The sequence below is a fragment of the Pempheris klunzingeri genome, chromosome 15 (assembly GCF_042242105.1).
Source record: "Pempheris klunzingeri isolate RE-2024b chromosome 15, fPemKlu1.hap1, whole genome shotgun sequence".
Lineage (NCBI taxonomy): Eukaryota > Metazoa > Chordata > Actinopteri > Acropomatiformes > Pempheridae > Pempheris > Pempheris klunzingeri.
In genome coordinates, this window is record NC_092026.1 from 24,834,972 (window position 1) to 24,854,811 (window position 19,840).

At 48.7% G+C, this 19,840-nt stretch overlaps 2 protein-coding genes across 3 annotated transcripts; one reads left to right on the forward strand and one right to left on the reverse strand.

The window, feature by feature from the left end:
* Positions 1–191: 191 nt before the first annotated feature.
* fam151a (family with sequence similarity 151 member A) lies at positions 192–6,932 on the forward strand. Of its 2 annotated transcripts, none has more exons than XM_070845239.1 (13): positions 192–333; positions 456–625; positions 1,391–1,540; positions 1,633–1,782; positions 1,864–2,026; positions 2,146–2,203; positions 2,331–2,423; positions 2,522–2,598; positions 2,689–2,825; positions 3,377–3,523; positions 5,657–5,763; positions 6,361–6,540; positions 6,612–6,932. In XM_070845239.1, exons 1-13 carry the CDS (start codon positions 272–274, stop codon positions 6,915–6,917), a joined length of 1,800 nt encoding a protein of 599 aa, XP_070701340.1. In that variant the 5' UTR covers positions 192–271; the 3' UTR covers positions 6,918–6,932. The 2 variants fall into 2 exon arrangements, with proteins under 2 accessions (XP_070701340.1, XP_070701341.1); XM_070845240.1 differs by having other exon boundaries at positions 6,615–6,932.
* A 696-nt stretch (positions 6,933–7,628) lies between these two features.
* Positions 7,629–16,953, reverse strand: LOC139213929 (acyl-coenzyme A thioesterase 11-like). The gene is made up of 17 exons (XM_070844637.1): positions 16,847–16,953; positions 15,633–15,860; positions 15,394–15,463; positions 15,242–15,302; positions 14,718–14,822; positions 14,422–14,557; positions 12,991–13,082; positions 12,318–12,379; positions 11,590–11,709; positions 11,355–11,493; positions 10,690–10,745; positions 10,212–10,278; positions 9,918–9,998; positions 9,698–9,831; positions 8,465–8,632; positions 8,246–8,372; positions 7,629–8,161 (listed from the first exon to the last, which is right to left on the reverse strand). The coding sequence occupies exons 2-17, from the start codon at positions 15,850–15,852 to the stop codon at positions 7,922–7,924; spliced, it is 1,878 nt and encodes a 625-aa protein (XP_070700738.1). The 5' UTR covers positions 15,853–15,860; positions 16,847–16,953; the 3' UTR covers positions 7,629–7,921.
* Between the last annotated feature and the right edge of the window lie 2,887 nt (positions 16,954–19,840).

Here is a 19,840-nt window from a genome sequence, read left to right on the forward strand (position 1 = left end):
AGGGGATGCTGGAGGACAAAGGAGACAGCGTGTCCTGCGTGTCATACATGCTTCAGTGTGAGCTTAGAGCAGGGCTGACCCTGGATCAGCCGCGCTCAGGGAGCAGAGCGGAGGCCGAGGAGAACATGTGCGCCTTATCAGAGAGATGACGCTGATCTCTGCTCTGGAGATAAGGCTCATATAAGAGACGGCCAGGGCACATCTGTGTGGCTCCGCAGCGCTTTACAAACACTCTCCACCCCAAGGACGGCACAGAGAAACTGGGCCGACGATGGAAGACAGAGGGGACAGGCAGGGGGGGGACGTGGCTGGCACAGAGGAAAGTCAAAGCAGGTAATCTATCAACACATGTACTTTCTCACATATCAAGCTGTTCACACAGCTGCAGAGGTGAGTTTGTTGGCTAAATGCCACAAGTGTGTGACGGGCTGCTCCGTTTTACTGTGATCCTCCAGGACGAGGCCACAGTCCAGCAGCCAAGCTTTGGACTTCGGACCGAAGAGTCAGCCGGGCCTTCATCTGGGCTGTCTGACAAAGCAACAGCTCATCTTATCAGTGGCTGCTGGACTGGCCGTCCTGCTGACCGCCATCACTGTCACAGCCGTGCTGCTCACCACACACTCAGGTACAGCCGCAAAACGTGTTTGCCACGTGTGAATCATGAAGTGCTTCATTGATTTTGCCCTTTTTGCCACAGCAGTTAGGTTGGGCAGATGGACCCCTAGCCCCTCTAGACCTGTCAAGACACTGATCCCATGTTGGGCCCATGTGTGGATGACCAGTGTCCTGCTGGCGGATTAGATTCCCTGTGAATGTATTGTTAAAATTGAAAAGACCAGGAAGGTGCTGCATGAGTACACTTGACATGTATTTAGCAGCATTTTGTCGCATTGCTGGGAATCACTTTATATCACTATATACTAGCAGATATTTAAAACAGTTTAAATTCATCGTCTGACACCCTTGTGATATTTGTTCCTCCTCTGTCACTGTGGTCACATGTGGTCAAACAGCCATTATGTAATCACGTGGTGGAATCATTCGGCGCTAGAAAGGATAAATCAGAGTTATTAAGCAATAAAACCCATAAAAATCCAAGTGAGAGGGGTTGAATCATTTTATATGCACTGTGCACTTCAGTCTGTCAGGAGGAGGAGGTGTGATAAGGGGAGCTGAGGCTCAGAGCCACCATGAGAGCTCTGAGGTCGTGTCCCCTGTAGGCATAGCTTAGCCACTTAGCCTCCATATATAGCATCATAGCAAACCCGGATGAATCCTGTTTACCCCCACCCCCCCAAAAATGTATGGCAAAAAGAGGAAATAACATGCATGAATGATTCAAAGTCTCGTGTTTTTACTGTACTACACCTTTGTCTGGCTGTCCAATCAGGTTCCTCAGCTCCTCTTCCCTCCTTTGCTACTGGTGGAGACATGCTGGACTTCCTGGTTCAGTTGGGTGACATCAGTACACCTGATGGTCTGCTGGCGACCTGGTTTCACAGAGCCAACTCAAAGGAGGAAATGAACAAAGCTCTGGCAGGTAACGCTCCAGCCCCCCGCAGACAGGACGTGGTGTTTGTCCCTGGAGCTCTGATGTGTGGACACTGGGTGTCCTCTCTGTCGTGCCCTCAGGAGATGCTATGATCCTGGAGTCCGATGTCACTCTGGAGGGTTACGGAACACCCGGTCAGAAGCCGATCCCCATCATGGCCCACCCTCCTGACATCTATAGCGACAACACTCTGGACCAGTGGCTGGACGCCGTGCTGTCCTCTAGAAAAGGTACCGTGTTGATGTGTCTTTATCTGTACGCCCCATTTGTCTCTGTCCACCCCCCAGTGTTAATGCCGTCTCTGCCTGCAGCCGTGAAGTTGGACTTTAAGTCTCTGGAGTCGGTGGGTTTGTCACTGGAGCTGCTTCGTCAGAAGAACAGTAGCCGAGGAATAAACAGGCCTGTGTGGCTTAACGCAGACATTCTCCGAGGTCCCAACGTACCAGCCTTCGTGCCTCCTGTCAACGGAAGCCGGTGAGGAAGACACATTCTGAGCGACTCTGTCTATCTGGCAGTAGGGGTGTGTGAACCCACCGGCCCGTCATTACATTGAGTTCATTTCTGTCCCCCTCCCCTCCTTCCTCCTTTTCCAGATTTCTGTTGCTGATTCAGGAGAGGTTTCCTGATGTGACTGTGTCTCCTGGATGGAAGGTATTACTGGTCACAGCCTCAGTCCAGCACCAACTACATCCCAAAGAAAAAAAGATTGGCCTCAAACCACATGTTTGTCTCCATAATATTGAGTCCCAGTGACTGACAGCTGCGTTGTTTCCGACAGGTGGTTTATGTCCCCCCTCCACTTCTCAGTCAGACCTACACCAGGTCCATGGTGGAAGACATGTACAGTCTGATCCAAGATGTCCCCCAAAAGGTCAGCTTGAATAGACACGTGAAAATCACAACACGATATGTGTGGCAGCTGCTTCATTTGGTTTCAGAGGTCACTTTAAGGATGATGTATCTCTTCAGGTGACATTCCCGGTCCACGCCCTGCTGGTTCACAGCGGCTGGCAGCACATCAGCTGGCTCCTCAGCCGGTCGCCACGGTAACACAGACCACTTCCATCTGTATATAGCAAATCAGGTATGTGTCACTAATTATGAGGCACCCCTCAGTCACTGCCCTTCGTTTCCAGGTTCAGTCTGACGTTGTGGCAGGGGTCAATTCACCCCAATGTCAGTGACCTGCTGTTCGTCCGGGACAACAGCCACCCCGCCAGAGTCTACTACGACGTGTACGAACCCACACTGTCTGCTTTTAAACAGGCTGCGGGTAAGGATGGCACTGTGTGACATCACTACACTTACGGGAAAACCTCATTCCAAAGAAGACAAAGACAAAATAACAAGTCATAATAATTTGATGCTGTTGAAACATTGATCCTGAAATAGTCATCCAATACATGCCCACTGAACTAAGCTAAATCAAACCAAACTGAACAAAAACAAACCAAATTACACTGAATTATACCGCTGCCTGGGTGAATACTTGATTCTGATTGGCTGCTGGGTGTCCATTAAGTAAGGGATGATGCCCGGCTCTGCAAAGTCAGGCATTAGAGCTGAATATGATTCAGTCACATAAAAACGTTTCCGTTGCATAAGAACCTGATGGGATGGTGATTGATCCACACATTAGTCAGACCCTGAGGCGTTACCAGGGAAACAGAGTTACGGCTTGTGAAACATTTTTTGAATTTGGTTGCAAAATGCATGTAAATACAAGTGTGACAGCCTGATGTGTCAGACTTTGACCATGGAGGTCAGAGGCAAGTGTTTGCCGTCTCAGCCACAGTCCTGTTGATGAATGGAGTCTGTTCACAGGGCAGCCGGGCCGTCTGAGGAGATTCTACCCTGGGGGAGACCTGATGGACTTCCTCTATCCAATCCACAGCCTCCCACCCCCCAACGGCCCGGCAGTCCGCTGGTGGACAGTCACCGATGAAACATCCCTGCTGGCTCGGCTGTCAGGTGTGTAAAAACAGCTTCTGTGCACACTCTCCTCCATCATTTTCTGTTCAGATCCACAGAGATCCTGATCCAACTATCTTACTGAATGCAAATGCTCCATCAAAGGATTTCCTCCACCATCAGAAAGTCTACTTTAAATCCTGAATCCTTCCTTTGGTGGTAGAATGAAGCACTGCTAAGTAAAACCATGTGCTCTCACAATACCATCATTTCAAAGTCCACATTCTGAAAAGATGAGTCTTATAAAAGCTCTGGCAGTCTGACCATGGTCAACAGGGTTTACAGGCTCAGGCTGAGCCTGGTATTTCCAATCAAAAGGATGTCTCAGGTATGAAGACCAGAACCCCCTGACCCCCGTCACCTCAGCTCCTCTACAGCAGCCTCTGTACTGCCACTTTCAACTGTTTGTTTCAACTTCTCTCTTCACTGTCTTCAGCCAGGACCCTGAGGGCCACTAAAGGGTCACTGTGGACACTGAAGGTCACTTAAGGGTTATTGTGGACACTGAGGGTCACTGTGGGTCACTGAAGGTCACTGAGGGTCACTGAGGACACTGAGGGTCACTGAGGATCACTGAGGACACTGAGGATCACTGTGGACACTGAGGATCACTGTGGACACTGAGGATCACTGAGGACACTGAGGGTCACTGAGGGTCACTGAGGACACTGAGGGTCACTGTGGGTCACTGAGGACACTGAGGACACTGAGGGTCACTGAGGACACTGAGGGTCACTGTGGGTCACTGAGGACACTGAGGGTCACTGAGGGTCACTGTGGGTCACTGAGGACACTGAGGGTCACTGAGGGTCACTGAGGACACTGAGGGTCACTGTGGGTCACTGAGGGTCACTGAGGGTCACTGAGGACACTGAGGGTCACTGAGGACACTGAGGGTCACTGTGGGTCACTGAGGACACTGAGGGTCACTGAGGGTCACTGTGGGTCACTGAGGACACTGAGGGTCACTGTGGGTCACTGAAGGTCACTGTGGGTCACTGAAGGTCACTGAGGGTCACTGAGGATCACTGAGGACACTGAGGGTCACTGAGGGTCACTGAGGACACTGAGGATCACTGTGGACACTGAGGATCAGTGAGGATCACTGAGGACACTGAGGATCACTGTGGTCACTGAGGATCAGTGAGGATCACTGAGGACACTGAGGATCACTGTGGACACTGAGGATCAGTGAGGATCACTGTGGACACTGAGGGTCACTGTGGGTCACTGAGGACACTGAGGGTCACTGAGGACACTGAGGGTCACTGAGGACACTGAGGGTCACTGTGGGTCACTGAGGACACTGAGGGTCACTGAGGGTCACTGAGGACACTGAGGGTCACTGTGGGTCACTGAAGGTCACTGTGGGTCACTGAAGGTCACTGAGGGTCACTGAGGACACTGAGGATCACTGAGGACACTGAGGGTCACTGAGGATCACTGAGGGTCACTGAGGACACTGAGGATCACTGAGGACACTGAGGGTCACTGAGGATCACTGAGGACACTGAGGGTCACTGAGGGTCACTGAGGACACTGAGGATCACTGTGGACACTGAGGATCAGTGAGGATCACTGAGGACACTGAGGATCACTGTGGTCACTGAGGATCAGTGAGGATCACTGAGGACACTGAGGATCACTGTGGACACTGAGGATCAGTGAGGATCACTGAGGACACTGAGGGTCACTGTGGACACTGAGGGTCACTGAGGATCACTGAGGACACTGAGGGTCAGTGTGGACACTGAGGATCACTGTGGACACTGAGGGTCACTGAGGACACTGAGGGTCACTGAGGACACTGAGGATCACTGAGGACACTGAGGGTCACTGAGGACACTGAGGGTCACTGAGGACACTGAGGACACTGAGGGTCACTGAGGACACTGAGGATCACTGTGGACACTGAGGATCACTGTGGACACTGAGGATCACTGAGGACACTGAGGGTCACTGAGGACACTGAGGATCACTGTGGACACTGAGGGTCACTGAGGACACTGAGGGTCACTGAGGACACTGAGGATCACTGTGGACCCTGTGGGTCACTGTGATAGTTTGACGCAGGGTTCCTGTTCACCTTCACAGTCCTCTGTCTAAAGTGTGTGTGTGTGTGTGTGTGTCCAGATGCTGATGGTGGTATGCTGGTGGTCCGGGTGGCTTCTGACACTGACCAACCTGGAGTCCCTGTGGTGAGGGGTTCTGGGAGGAGGACAAGGGCCCTCACACTGGAGGTATGTGGAGGAAAACAGGTTGTTGGTAAAGCCTCTATTTTGACATTATGGGCTGTTTGATTCCATCCAGTCTTTATTCAAGGGTTTGCTCATTCATATAACATTTTATTCCTAGAGCATGCTCATTTCTGGAGTGATAAAAAGGAGATCAAAGTGAAAACCTTTGACTCTAATGAATCAACTAAAAGAAACAAGAGTTCTGAAGCTGCCTTATGCAATGTTCGGATTTCTGCTCTGAAAACATATGCAAATCAGCACCTATTCAATAAGATAATGTCTCATTTGCATATTTTGACATAAAATCTGGCCTTCGCTAAGTGGGATAGACTAAGACATTTCAGTGGAGCCGTGAGTCCCCCTGTACTCAGACTAGTCTAATGTAGTCTCTTCGCTACCCAGAGACACGGTGGCAGCTCTGGAATGTCAAACTGCTCCAAAACGGTCCACCTGAATCTGATCCCGAGTCACCTCAGGCCCTAAGAGACATCTTATCGGGGCTTTGGTGCAGAGCTCTTGTATTTCTTTGGCACTGACTTCACCACCATCAGTATTGTGTGTGTGGATAACTGAGGCCTTACAGTTAGTGTGTCTGTGCAGGATGTCCTGCAGCTGCTGGGGCAGAGAGGCGATGCCCCCTGGGGTGTCCACCTGAGGATCCCCACTCAGCAGCTGGTGGAGGCCTCTCTGGACCTGCTGCAGCAGGCCTACAGCAGACAGACACTCTACAGGCCTGTGTGGATCAGCATGGAGGGTGTACGGAGCGCGGACAACACACAGGTACAGCATGCAGCTTCCTGCCCTTCTCAATGTGACTGTGTCCCTGTGCTGTAACCTGCTCTGTCTGTCAGGAGTTTGTATCCACAGTAGAATGGCTCTTCCCTTACGTCACCCTGGTCCTGTCAGAGCTGACGTGGCCTCCTGTGATCCCAGAGGTGGTGAGGGGCTTGTCCCAGCGGGTGGCCATACATGTGAACGCAGTGCCTGAAGGACAGGAGGTGCTGAGCTCTCTCATGGGACTCCTGGACACATATGACCTCATAGTGGACGAGGACCCAAGCGGCAGCGCTGGAGCTTTGGCCGCCCTCAAAGGGCTCGTGAGTCGGCGGGCAGGGAGAGCAGACACACACCTGTATGTGGTGCCTGAGCAGTCCTGACTGACAGCACCCACAGCCCACGTTTGTGTCACACAGCTGCTCTTTGTCTGACACAGACACTTCACATCGTCTTCACCGTTCAAACAGTCAGAGCCAGACTGACCTCTGAAGGGCTTCTAGCTTCCAGTTATTTGTTATTTAGTTCATAGTCGACAAAGAGCGCTAGATATTACAATTCAAACCAAAAATGTGAGCCTCGTGGTGATGCTAGAGCACAAGCAGTCAGCAGGAACATGACACCAACCCATCACGTAGCCGATGAAATATTCCACGGAGTATATGAAAGCTGATAGTGACCAGGCACGTGTGCAAAGTTCCCCAACAATCCACCCAGATATTTCAGTCCAGACTAAAGTGGTGGACCGACTGACGGACATCTGCTTACGTGCCAAAATCCAGCTGCCCCGAATCAGTGAAGAGGTCCAGCTGTAAATATGCAGCGTCCACTGCACGCCTTGGTCACAGCTGCTGTAGGAGAAGCTGCCGTGCTGAACATGTCAGCCTGTACATTCAGGGTTAAAGTTGTTTGTGAGCCTCAACAGTTGTCCAGTGCAGTGAGTCTGGCCCAGATGCTCCTCCACGTTGGTCCACAGATAAAAATGCTGCCCATCAGTCTACTGGACTGTCTCCTAAAGACTTCGCTCAGCCTGCCTACCCCCGGTGTTGTACCACTGATTGTAAAATTGTGAACACAGACACAGAACAAACACATTGTGTTTAAAACATTTAATAAAGTCATCTGAAAGCCTCTAATGAAGCATCCTCATGTTTTGATCAAAGGACAGGCGTTGTCATGGAGACGACTGTCTGGCCACTGAATGCCACTGTACATGTTGGTCACAATGACCCATGTTTCCTATGAAGCACACAGGCAAACGTCTCCCTGGCAATACTCCTCTCTAAAACATGGACTTAATCATTAGAGTTGATTCTGATAGGAACAAACCTTGTGACAGAGTTAATTAGCGGTACCATGTTGTCCAGGCTGGATGTAAATTGGCCATCTACAGTTGGGTGCTGAGGAGGGCCACCGGCACGGCGGCAGCTTCACTGTCACAGTGGCCCACGTCGGTAGTCGTGGCCTGGGATTGGCCGACGTGCTCCTCGGAGATGGGCTGCAGTCTGTTCCTGGTCAGGTATTTGCTGCAGGAGCAGAAGGTGTGGTAGAAGGAGGAGGAGAGGCCAGCGATGTCTGTGGAGATGTAGGGAAGGACCTCTGGAGAGGCCTGGTTGTAGTAAGTGATCTGGAGAAGGTCCAAATAACACAGGATGGTTCAGATCCCCTGGAAACATAACCAGACGTGTTAAAGCAGCCGCACTGATCCTACCAGGGACATGTGTTCTCTGGTCTCCAGTACGGTGAACCCAGCACACAGAACCTCCCCTCTGTTGTATCCCTCGGTGGGGGGGTGGGTGGGCAGGGACACGGAACGCAGAGCGATGATGTATGGATCTCTGAGGAGGAAACACACACACACACACACAGAGTGAATGAAGTAGGGCAGTGGAGCGTGACCTCTGACCTGTCGGCCAGTCTGTGTACTGACCCGCTGCCACACGGCTTCCTCTTGGACGCCAACAGGATGAAGTCCTGGAGAATCCCTTCTCCCTGACTGGCCGAGGTCGGGGAAACTACGCCACCAAGCTGCACTGACGGGGTCACCACCCGATACAGGAAGTCATCATCGTCCACGCGGTGAATCAGCTCACATTTCCTGACAGGTGGACAGACACAGAGACACCACTGAGCAGGAAGGTATCTGAAATAAAGTGACAGAAGACTGAATATGCTGTTAAAGGAATAGTTCCACAGTTTGGGAAATCCACTGTGGACACTGTGTTTTACACACATGCACTCACTCAGAGCCAGGCTATTGACTGAACAAAGGTTGGGAGACACAAGGGTAAACTAAACAGCAAAGTAATTTATTTACAACAAACACATGGATGGGAAACTCTGAAGAGTCAGCAGCGTGGGGAGTGGCTCTGTGGGTGTTGCAAAAGGAAACCAAAAAGCACAAAGCATGTTCCGCTGCTGCTCTGCCTTAGCTGCATGTGGCCCAGCGGGCCCAGGTGAGTCCCAGGCTGCTGCTGTATTTCTAGACACAAAGCAAGCAACGGCAGCAGAGTAAGCAGAGTAGAGGGCTGTCACACCTGCCATGCGTCCCATGTGAATATTGATACCACTCATGTCTGTACATAAACATGCAGCCAGAGCCAGCAGCTGCTGAGCTTAGCTTATCTTAGCATAAGACAGGAAAAGGAGGGAAACAGCTAGCATGGCTCATAGACAACAATCCACCCACCAGAACCTCTCACTGATTGACATGCTGTACCGTGTTTGATTAATCTGTGCAAAAACTTAAAAAGTTAAAAGAAAGACAGCTCTGGTTCAAGTGAGTTCCGGTTTAAGTAAGTTGTGGTTTTACAGGAGGTTTGATCCCAGATAGTGTCTTGACAGGTGGCTGTTCACTGAGAACTTACCTGAGCCCAGACACTGAGGATGTACAGAGAACTTTTCACTGCTTCATCACAAAACTTAGGACTGTACTGACACATGTGGTTGGGCCACGTCTCTGCTCGGCTGCCTGCTTTGGTCCTCATTACTCCACACTAAATGAACCAGTCGGGCATCTGGTCTCAGTGACCTGTGAACTGTGTGTTGGATGAAATGGTCCTCCTGATCCATCCACAGATTATGAACTTGGAAAAACTACACAGGGGAAAGGATACTTTTATGTGTGTGTGTGTGTGTGTGCGTGTGTGTGTGCGTGCTTTACTCATAATGTGTGTCCCAGCTCGGTCTGCGGCTCATCTCTGCCAGCAGACTGAAGGCTCTGTGAGCAGGAACTTCAACCTCTGCCTCCACTCTGAAACTCAACTTGGACTTCTGCTCCAGGGTGTAGAGACGGACCTGGGAACGACCAATCGCAGGAGATGTCCTCAGGGGAACAGGAACATACCCTGGTACATCACAACGGGAGCAACCAGCACACATACCTGGTCCTTCTCCGAGCTCAGGCGCCAGTTTCCAGCAGCCAATGTCTTCAGAGCTGAAACATTGTTGTAGCTCAGATACACCTGGAAACACACACACACACACAAATTTGCATTAGAAAACTAACACCTAAGCACGCACACAGAGCCACATCACTTCCATTCATTTCACCATGCAAGACTTGACACCTCCATCTTTCATCATGCTGGGGAGGGGGGGCAGTGGTCACTCACATGACCATGATAGCCCTGACGACCCCGATGGCCTCCAGAGTGACGTCATGAGTTATTCCTCACCTGGTTTCTGCGGTCCCAGGGCACAGACAGCGGGACCTCCCCAGGCTTGTGGGAAATGATGTACTTCCTGAGACAACGGAAGGAGAGAAGAGAGACTCAAGTCAACCACACGACTTAATCATATCAAAAGTGAGGGGCTCCTTGGTCGTATCACTGTCAGATAAACCTTGTTGTGATTTCACCTTTTCAAGTAGGTGACCATCACTTTGTTAACAGAAGTGTTCCTGCAACAAGGACCCCCATGGTGTGCCAGTGGGAGACAGATCTGACTAAACCCACCGAGATACTGTTTGCTATGGACTTAGATTTTCAGTAGTAGATTTTCACCACTGGTGGCACCAGTGTTTATATGTCTAATGCACCCCCCCCCCACCTTCACATGAGAGGTAGTGTGAGACATGTGTACACACTGGGTGAAGGGCTGGACGGGCACTGACATTTCTGTGCACTGAGACACAGGGGCACATAGACAGGTTACCTGTCCAGTCTGATCTTCTTCCTGGCTATGGCTTCTTGAAAGCGCCTCTCCCCCTCCTGTTAATGAAGACACAGAGGGAAAGGGGTAACTGACACAACTCAGACCACAAAATAACAGTGTTCTTTCAGTTGAAGGTGCTACATGTAGCACTTTTACACAAAGCTATATTATTATCAAATTAAAGGGAGAATCCAGCAGTGAGGTTCTGCCCTTCCATAACGCCGGGGAACTCATAAAAGATAGGTATTTAAAAAATTGGTCAGAATGTGTGCAGCAGAGTCAAGACATTTAGTCCAAAAACACTGGATCCTACATCTCCCACGATGCAACTCCACAGCATCTTTTACCCACTTCCTGGTTGTAATGTCTTTAAAACTCGACACCTAGGTGTGGAACAGACTTTCTGGTCCCTGAAGATGTTCTCCCATCCCAGAGCACGGTTCTCCTCAGACCTAGGATTTCTCTGGGCTTTGGTCCAAGAGGAAGAGACCGTTTTTAGTGGCCTTTTGTCCTACTGTACATCACACAGTACGTACATATACTATACATATGCAGACTTCCAGTCCAGTCCCACCAGGGGCCACACACACATTAAACTCACATCGTTTTCGTACACATGCTTCCATTTTAGAAACCTACGAGGACATTTTACAGAAAACACTCACCAGGGGCTCAGGCCGTATCCGTGGTAACGTACATGGTTTTCCCTGCTGGTCAAGCACCTCAAAGGTCATGAAGGCAGAGTTTATGTGTCGGTTAGGTCCCTCCTCCTGGTAGGCCTCTGCACGCACCCCCACCTCAATGCTGCAAAGGCACACACAGATCAGATCCATGTAACTTCACTTTTCTTTGCTGTCAAGTCTGATCTCCTCTCCTCTCCTCTCCTCTCCTCTCCGACACCTGTTTTTGAAGGCGTTATTGACGATAGCCCTCAGCAGCAGCCTGTCTCCAATATGAGAAGGTCCCCTGAAGGTGAACATGTCGATGGTCCTCAGAGTGGGGTGAGCCTGACACAGACGACTGCGCAAAGACAGAGACACATTGTACGGTTAGAGAAACCGTTCAAGGAAACGTTCTAGACATGCTGCATTCCCTTTGTGTTTGTGGGTTAACATAGGAACTGTGTCAGGTAAAGTTAGATTGCTGTGGGCTGACACCAGTACTACTGCTCTCAATAATCGGCTTGGTCGACTATCTGATGATCTGATGTGAAGAAAAACTGATAAACAGACGGACTAGCTCCAGTTAGCCTTCACGTTAGGGGGCAGACAGACACAACAAGCTGATATTCAGCAGATTCTGCTGATAAAGGCTTAATATTGGCCACATGTGGGTCTTTCTAAGGACCGCTGTTTTTGGAACACTACAGGCATCGAGACAGAGACTCTCTTGGTGCTCAGCCCCCCGACAGTTCACACTAATTCACTATTCTGGTGACCGTGTGGCTCAGCTGGTGCTACATCAGTGAACTGAGGTCACAGACAACAACTGTTGGAGATCACACATCTATCTGAGTGCAGGTGTGTTCATGTGTGTGTGTGTGTGTGTGTGTGTGTGTGTGTAACCTTTGTAAACCCTGCTGCTTTCACATAACACCTTTCAACTGTGATGTGTGTGTGTAATTTTACCTGGCAGCAATCGTAGCTACATTCACCATCCAGGCCATGATCTGTCCTCCAAATGTGTTTACCTGGTGTTCACACAAACAAATGCAATAAACAGTCAGATCTGTTAGGGCTGAGTCATGATTTTTGAATATTTGAGTGTTTGTTAAATTCTAAAAAAGCAAATAGTTTGTTTTTATGTAGAAGTATATCCCCGGTAGTTTGCCCAGAGGGGGCAGTAGATTGAGCCAGGTCTCTGTAGATGTGGGCTCAAACAGTCTCTGACTTTTTGTTGCTCAGGCAGCCCGAGTCCCATTTCATCCACCCGTCTTAGTAACCGGACATTCGCTAGAAACATGGTTAGCTAAGCTCCGAGGATGATGTGGGCAGCGATCGACTTAATGGGCCTGCAGGAGCAGGGGGGGTAAACTATTTGAAAAATCTTCGAAAAGCTCACTGTGACTATCAAAAAGTATTTTGGCTTGAAATACACATCCCCAAGATCTATGACGACAATGAGTAATAACCATAGACTGTACATAAGAAGTGGGCGTAGCAACTGTGATGTCATCCACTGCTTTGTGGACCACTGTTTTGAGTTTGAGACTGTAAACTAGCGACCAATCAGAGGACACGACACTTCTTTATACAGACCATGATACTGACCAATTTCCTGACAGATACATAAATGAATGACCTGATGGTTGGCATGAGGGGGGAGCACCAGTTCAACACTCTCCACCTTGGTCTTCTCTGCTGCCACCACAGTGCCTACTGCCGAGGTGTCACCTGACACACACACACACAAATAGAAAGGAAATGCTTAGTGTTATTCTACATATTTTCAACCATCCCACAAAAAGACACAGACCGGTGTGTTTCTGTCATCACTTCCTGGCTGTCCGTGGTAATCTGGGTGTTACTCATACTTGGGGCCTATTTTTCACCGCCAGATGAATCCCCATGTGGTGTTTGTGTGGCAGTAAGATGATGGAACATGAACCAAGTGATATAATGTCTTTGCCTCCCATCACGCTTAATATTTCCTCACAGCTCAGTGTGTTTGGTGCATTGTATATAGCACACTTCCCCAAAGAATCGCCACCTTATCATGGGTGGGGGAGTGTGGGGTTGTGTGACCCTGTGACCCTGTGACCCTGGGAGCTGTGTTCTCGGGCGCCATAGCCCCTGGTAGGGACCTGGCAGGGGAGGTCACCGGCAAACATTTGGTGGCCAGCCCTAGATTACGGGGTGCAGCTAGACTTATCCCAAAAGGAGTTGGGAGGGTGTTGTAAGACAAAAGGCCACAAAAAACAGTGACCAAAGCACAGAGAAATCCTAGGTCTGCTTTGACCAAGTCTCAATTGCATTCTTCCTCTAAATAGGGCCATAATGTACTAAATGAACATCCTGCTGTGTTGAAGAAGACTGTAAACTAGCCACTGAGACCAGAAACTCATCAGGAAAATGTTTACTGAGCTCATTTTGTAATATAAAATTCTGTTTGGAGAGAGTGGAGGGGAAAGCAAGGGGAGAACTGCTGACCCAGACTGGGGATATCGTTCCTTGTTCACGGTGAGGGTAAAATGGAGCGGGAGATGGACAGAGGGATTGGTGCCTTGTCATGCGGTAATGCAGTACAGCATCAGACTGTCGTGGTGAACAAGGAGCTGAGTCGGAAGGTGAAGCTCTATTTACCAGTCGAACTATGTTCCAACCCTCACCTATAGTCATGAGCTGGATTCAAGCGACCAGAATGAGTTTCCTCTGCAGGGTATCTGGGCTCCGCCTTGGTGGTGAGAAACAAAGACAACCGGAGAGAGCTCAGAGGGGAGCCGATGCTCCTTTGCGTAGAAAGGAGCCAGTTGAGGTGGTTCAGGCATCTGGACAGGATACCTTTTGAGGGCCTCCCCTTAGAGGTTTTCCAGGCACTGGAATAACTGATGAATACATGGTGTGTTTGGTGTATTGTATATGGTGGATTTCCTCAGTGCTTAGTGTGTTTAAAGCCTTGCTACCCTGTATTCAGTTTGGTTGAACCGTCAAGCTCCCAGCAGCCTACGGTATCTATGTCATCAGCTACATGAACGGCTACATCAGCTGTGGTGCGGTTGTGTGTCACACCCACCCTGCTGGATGGACCAGTGGGACAGCAGACCTTTGATGATGTCATCATGTACCATCCTGACCCTCCGTCTCTCAGCCGCCAGGCTATGTTCAACTTGCTCTCTCTCACTGTGAGGGACAACAGGCTTCAGGATCACCTGTGAGGTCAGTAAATCATGCTTTTCAGTGATGGTTTCAGTGTAGAGGTGCAGTCAGTACATCCCTACTGTAGCCACCGACCACATGGCATACACTGTTGAAGGCCAAAAGGTTCTACTTCCTCCAAATCATTACATATTGCATAGAAGACCCCTGTACCTTCCTTCCTGCATTGGTGCGCTGGGTAACAAAGGTGGCGTAAGCGTGGCAAACCCTCCAGTGACGGTCGGTGAACAGGTCCTCACAGCTCACCTGTATGCCCACCTGAGATGGAAGATATTGGAGATAATCTATGATCACAGTACGCTTCTTGATTATTGAGGTCATAATACTAAGCTCTGTAAAAAGACTAGTAGAATAATACAGGCCGTCTCCTCACTAATCAAAGAAAATGCGTCCTAATCCGCAGCACGTGTGCTCATTAATATAACACCAACTTCAATATGTTTAACATATCAGCTGAGGCATTTTTGGATTCTGAGTCAGTTAAACAAAGTGTGATTATCACACTATATGATTTGTTGTAGTTTCAGAGAACGGATGCTTGAGTTGAAGGGTTTGAGTTATATTTGAGTCAAACGAGTGCGTGCTACATGATTATCACATAAGAAGAATGAAGGTAGAGGGGAAAAAGAGGAAACACAGGCGGCTCAGTGTCAGAGCACAATGAGGAGTGGTCTGACCTCCATGCTGGTGTTAAAGGCTCTGTTGACCTTTGCCTTGATGTTCACCACCTGACCCACGCTGAACACACAGACACACAGCAGCAGTCAATATACACACTGTACGGCAACTCGGAAGGTCCACACCTCTGCACACACACGTGTTCTATTACCTGATGGTGTGCTCAAAGTGGATGTCATCCATGGACGCAGTGACGCACGGACTCCCAGCATGCCTCTCAGCTGCCCACATGAAACAGACACACGTCACATCCTGTCAGTGCTTACAAAACCTCACAAATATACGAGAAGAGCATTTCAACATACACTACAGGACTGCTTTCTCAGCCTCTCCAGCTCACTCTGACTCACTCACACACACACATACACACACACACACACACACACTTACCAGAGAGGCAAGCCGTGGAGTCTATCCATTTGAGCAGTTGTCCCACGCTCAGCTCCTGGCGATGGTTGCTGTGACAGGGCATCACTATCTGACTCATTCTAACCTCTGTTGGGTTGATACTGACTCCTTCATCTTCATCCTCCTCCTCCTCCTCCTCCTCCTCCTCCTCCTCCTCCCCACCCTCCTTGTTCTCCAGGTCACCAGACACTCTGGAAGTCATCCTCAAAGCTGAGGGCAGAAGAAGAGAGTCTTAGCCAGAGACAAAGCTCAGTTTTAGGTCAGCTCTAGCTGTGCTCACAGACACCTGTGACCCTGTGGCTGAAGTCAGCAGGCGCTCCACACTTCTCTGACTGACTGAGAGCAGCTCTTCAAGGTGGTTCAAAGGTACACAAGGTCAGAGACAGAGGAGGGTGTCTGGACAGATAGGACAGGACAGATAAGACAGGACACACAGGACAGGACAGGACACTACAGGACAGACTGGACAGATAGGACAGGACAGATAGGACAGGACAGGACACTACAGGACAGACTGGACAGATAGGACAGGACAGATAGGACAGGACACTACAGGACAGACTGGACAGATAGGACAGGACAGATAGGACAGGACACTACAGGACAGACTGGACAGATAGGACAGGACAGGACACTACAGGACAGACTGGACAGATAGGACAGGACAGATAGGACAGGACAGGACACTACAGGACAGACTGGACAGATAGGACAGGACAGATAGGACAGGACAGGACACTACAGGACAGACTGAACAGATAGGACAGGACAGATAGGACAGTACACTACAGGACAGACTGGACAGATAGGACAGGACAGATAGGACAGTACACTACAGGACAGACTGGACAGATAGGACAGGACAGGACACTACAGGACAGACTGGACAGATAGGACAGGACAGACGTCTCTCTGAACACGGACTCACAGGCTAATGGTGGCTAACAGTCAGCCCCACAGCACCGCAAACCAAATCACCTGAACTCAGCAGACAGTGTTTGTCAGCACGAACCCTCTACAGGAACTTTACTCACTAACTTTATCTTGTGTCTTTACGCATGAAACTTTCTCACCTAACTTCAACCTCAACTGCATCATGTGTTCAGTAGTAGCTAGCGTCTACGCTAACTACTAACTACTTTAGCTACTAGTTAAGTTGAGTAGTTAACCTGTGACACGTTATCTTCCTCACTCACCTGACGGCGCCCTGTGACGGTGAGCAGCTCAACAACATGGAGTTAGCAACTTTTCAAACTAAAAGCCTTATTAAGTAAGGCGACACGAGCTCTCACAGGTTTACCACCTGAGTGAGGCTTCTGGCCACAGACAGACAGACAGACAGACAGACAGACAGACAGCACTTCCCTAGTGTCTCAGAGAAACAGGTCCAATGCCAAGGAACTATGGGGGGGGAGGGACCTCCTGAGGGACTGCCCTCTGATAGCCACACACACATTAAGAGGAAACTAGCGGCTGTGGAGGTGACGCATTCAGCTGAGAAGCCCAAGAGACCGACTTCCGGGATTCCGTGCGAAATCCATCGGGAGTGGGGGGTGAATTAACCTTCACAGCGGCCTGCTGTAACTGTGGAGTCAGTCAGGGAGACATTTGTGTCAAATTTCAATCAAACTTTATTTTAATCTTTTTTTATTGATTTTATTGATTGATTTGATTTTTTATTGATAAATGAATAAATACAGTGCAATATTTGAAATGTGCATTTGACTGTCCTATCGTACTGGCCTGGGTATATTTGGTACTGATGTGAGCGTGTGATGTTTTAGAATGTTGTGTGAATCAGTGATCGGATGCTGTTGTGTGAGTGATGGACACTGTTTTAGTTATTTATTCTAAATTATTCTCTTTTTTATGAGTCCGTATCCTGACTGTGCACCTTAATTTCGTTGTACACGCGCGTATAATGACAATTAAGTATCTTCAATCTTGAATCTTGAACGCACACACACATACACACACACACACACACACATACATACATACACACACACACTTACTTCTTCGTGACATAGAGTCAACAAGGTGCTGGAAACATTCCTCACAGATTTTGTTCCATATTGACATGATAGCATCACTCAGTTGCTGCAGATTTGTCAGCTGCACATCCATGATGTGAATCTCCCGTTCCACCACATCCCAGAGGTGTTCTACTGGATTGAGATCTGCTGACTGTGGAGGCCATTTAAGTACAGTGAACTCATTGTCATGTTCAAGAAACCAGTTTGAGATGATTTGAGCTTTGTGACATGGCGCGTTCTCCTGCTGGAAGTAGCCATCAGAAGATGGGTACACTGAGGTCATAAAGGGATGGACATGGTCAGCAACAATACTCAGATAGGTTGTGGCATTTAAACGATGCTCAATTGGTACTAAGGGACCCAAAGTGTGCCAAGAAAATATCCTCCACACCATTACACCACCACCAGCAGCCTGAACCGTTGATACAAGGCAGGATGGATCCATGCTTTCATGTTGTTTTCGCCAAATGCTGACCCTACCATCCAAATGTCACAGCAGAAACCGAGACTCATCAACAAGGCATTTTCACTGCTCACTGGATATTTTCTCTTTTTTGGACCATTCTCTGTAAACCCTAGAGATAGTTGTGTGGGAAAATCCCAGTAGATGAGCAGTTTCTGAAATACTCAGACCAGCCAACAACCATGCCACGTTCAAAGTCACTTAAATCCCCTTTCTTACCCATTCTGAGGTTTGAACTTCAGCAGGTCGTCTTGACCATGTCTACATGCCTAAATGCATTGAGTTGCTGCCATGTGGTGTTTGTGGTCATAACTAAGAGCCAATCAGCTCCTTGATCAGGCTACAGCCAGCCATTTCCCATCATACCTTGGGTTTTGTAGTCAGTGGTCAGTGATCACCAGTGGTCAATTCTGCACAGGCCTGACTGTTTGGTTAACTTGACACACGTCCGTGACAAAGGTAGACATGCAGTCCGGGTCAGAAAAGTAAGGCAGGAGTACAGTGAGGGACCGTGTGCCGGAGAGCAGGTGTCTTCGGTGGGCTGAGGGCCGGGGACTGCCCCCTCTGCTTCACACGGTCCAGTCTGTGTCTGGTGCTGTGCTCAACCTCCCAGGACCCATTGTGCTTACATGCATATTGTTTAGCAGCGTATACACCCTGCTGGAACCCCGATGATCTTCTTCATGTTCCCCATCTCCCTCTTCTCCTCTAAAAGTGTTCATTCAGTAAAAACTGCCAACACTAGCAGATGGGTTGCAAATATATATATATATATATATATATATATGTGTGTGTGTGTGTGTGTGTGTGTGTGTGTGTGTGTGCGTATATATATATATGCGCACACACTTGCCACTGTCATGTGGGGAATCATGAATCCTTAATTTAGAATTCCTGAATCGTTGGGTCTCTCTCTTAATTAAAGAGTTTGGTCGAGGCATCGCAGGTCCTTCCTCCCTGCTGCTATCAGACTTTACAATCGAGCCTGCTCCCAGTAGACCAACATGAAGAAAAAACTCAAGTGCAATATTTCCTATATATTTTTATAACCTAATCATGTGCAATAGCCTTTTCTCTCATTCATCATGCAAATTACAGTTTGTATATACTGTATATATATATTTTCCTTTTTTATATTCCTATATATTTTTATACTTTTATCCAGTAGGTGTGAACTGCTGCTGACTGAATTTCCCCACTGTGGGATAAATAAAGGCTAATCTATCTATCTATCTATCTAGGCCTGCTCTTTATGGAAATCTTGAGATCTTGGGATCTTGAGATGACACTTATAACCAATTATGAATTGGTGCTATATAAATAAAGACTTGTAAAGATTTTACAAAAAATAAGAGTTTTGCTTCTTGACAATTAAACAAGAAAACAAGCATCCTAATGCTCATAAGCTGCTTAGACCCCGATCATTGTGGCTATCGTTGTGGGTTTAATTGATTTCTTAAGGTTTTAGTCTTGTGCCACAACCTCTAAAGTATGCGAGATGCTCACACATGCTGATAGTCCCATCACATGCAAGTATTTTGTCCCTGAATGGAGCCTGGCACTGCGTCACAGTACAACTGTGTTACAATAGCTGTGAGGATGAACACGTGTGACAACATGAAAGAACTGATAAGGATCTGAGCCGTGTTCATTTTCACTGTGGTGACCAGTAAAGCATAAACACACCCAGG

Excerpts from the sequence above, each read along its gene's own strand:
- fam151a (XM_070845239.1), top strand. The coding sequence starts at position 272 with ATGGAAGACAGAGGGGACAGGCAGGGGGGGGACGTGGCTGGCACAGAG. Across the intron at positions 2,599-2,688 it reads CTCCTCAGCCGGTCGCCACG|GTTCAGTCTGACGTTGTGGC; the intron begins GTAACACAGACC and ends CTTCGTTTCCAG. Across the intron at positions 2,826-3,376 it reads TGCTTTTAAACAGGCTGCGG|GGCAGCCGGGCCGTCTGAGG; the intron begins GTAAGGATGGCA and ends GTCTGTTCACAG.
- LOC139213929 (XM_070844637.1), bottom strand. The coding sequence starts at position 15,852 with ATGACTTCCAGAGTGTCTGGTGACCTGGAGAACAAGGAGGGTGGGGAG. Across the intron at positions 15,303-15,393 it reads CACTTTGAGCACACCATCAG|CGTGGGTCAGGTGGTGAACA; the intron begins GTAATAGAACAC and ends CTGTGTGTTCAG. Across the intron at positions 10,746-11,354 it reads GGATACGGCCTGAGCCCCTG|GAGGGGGAGAGGCGCTTTCA; the intron begins GTGAGTGTTTTC and ends CTTCATTAACAG.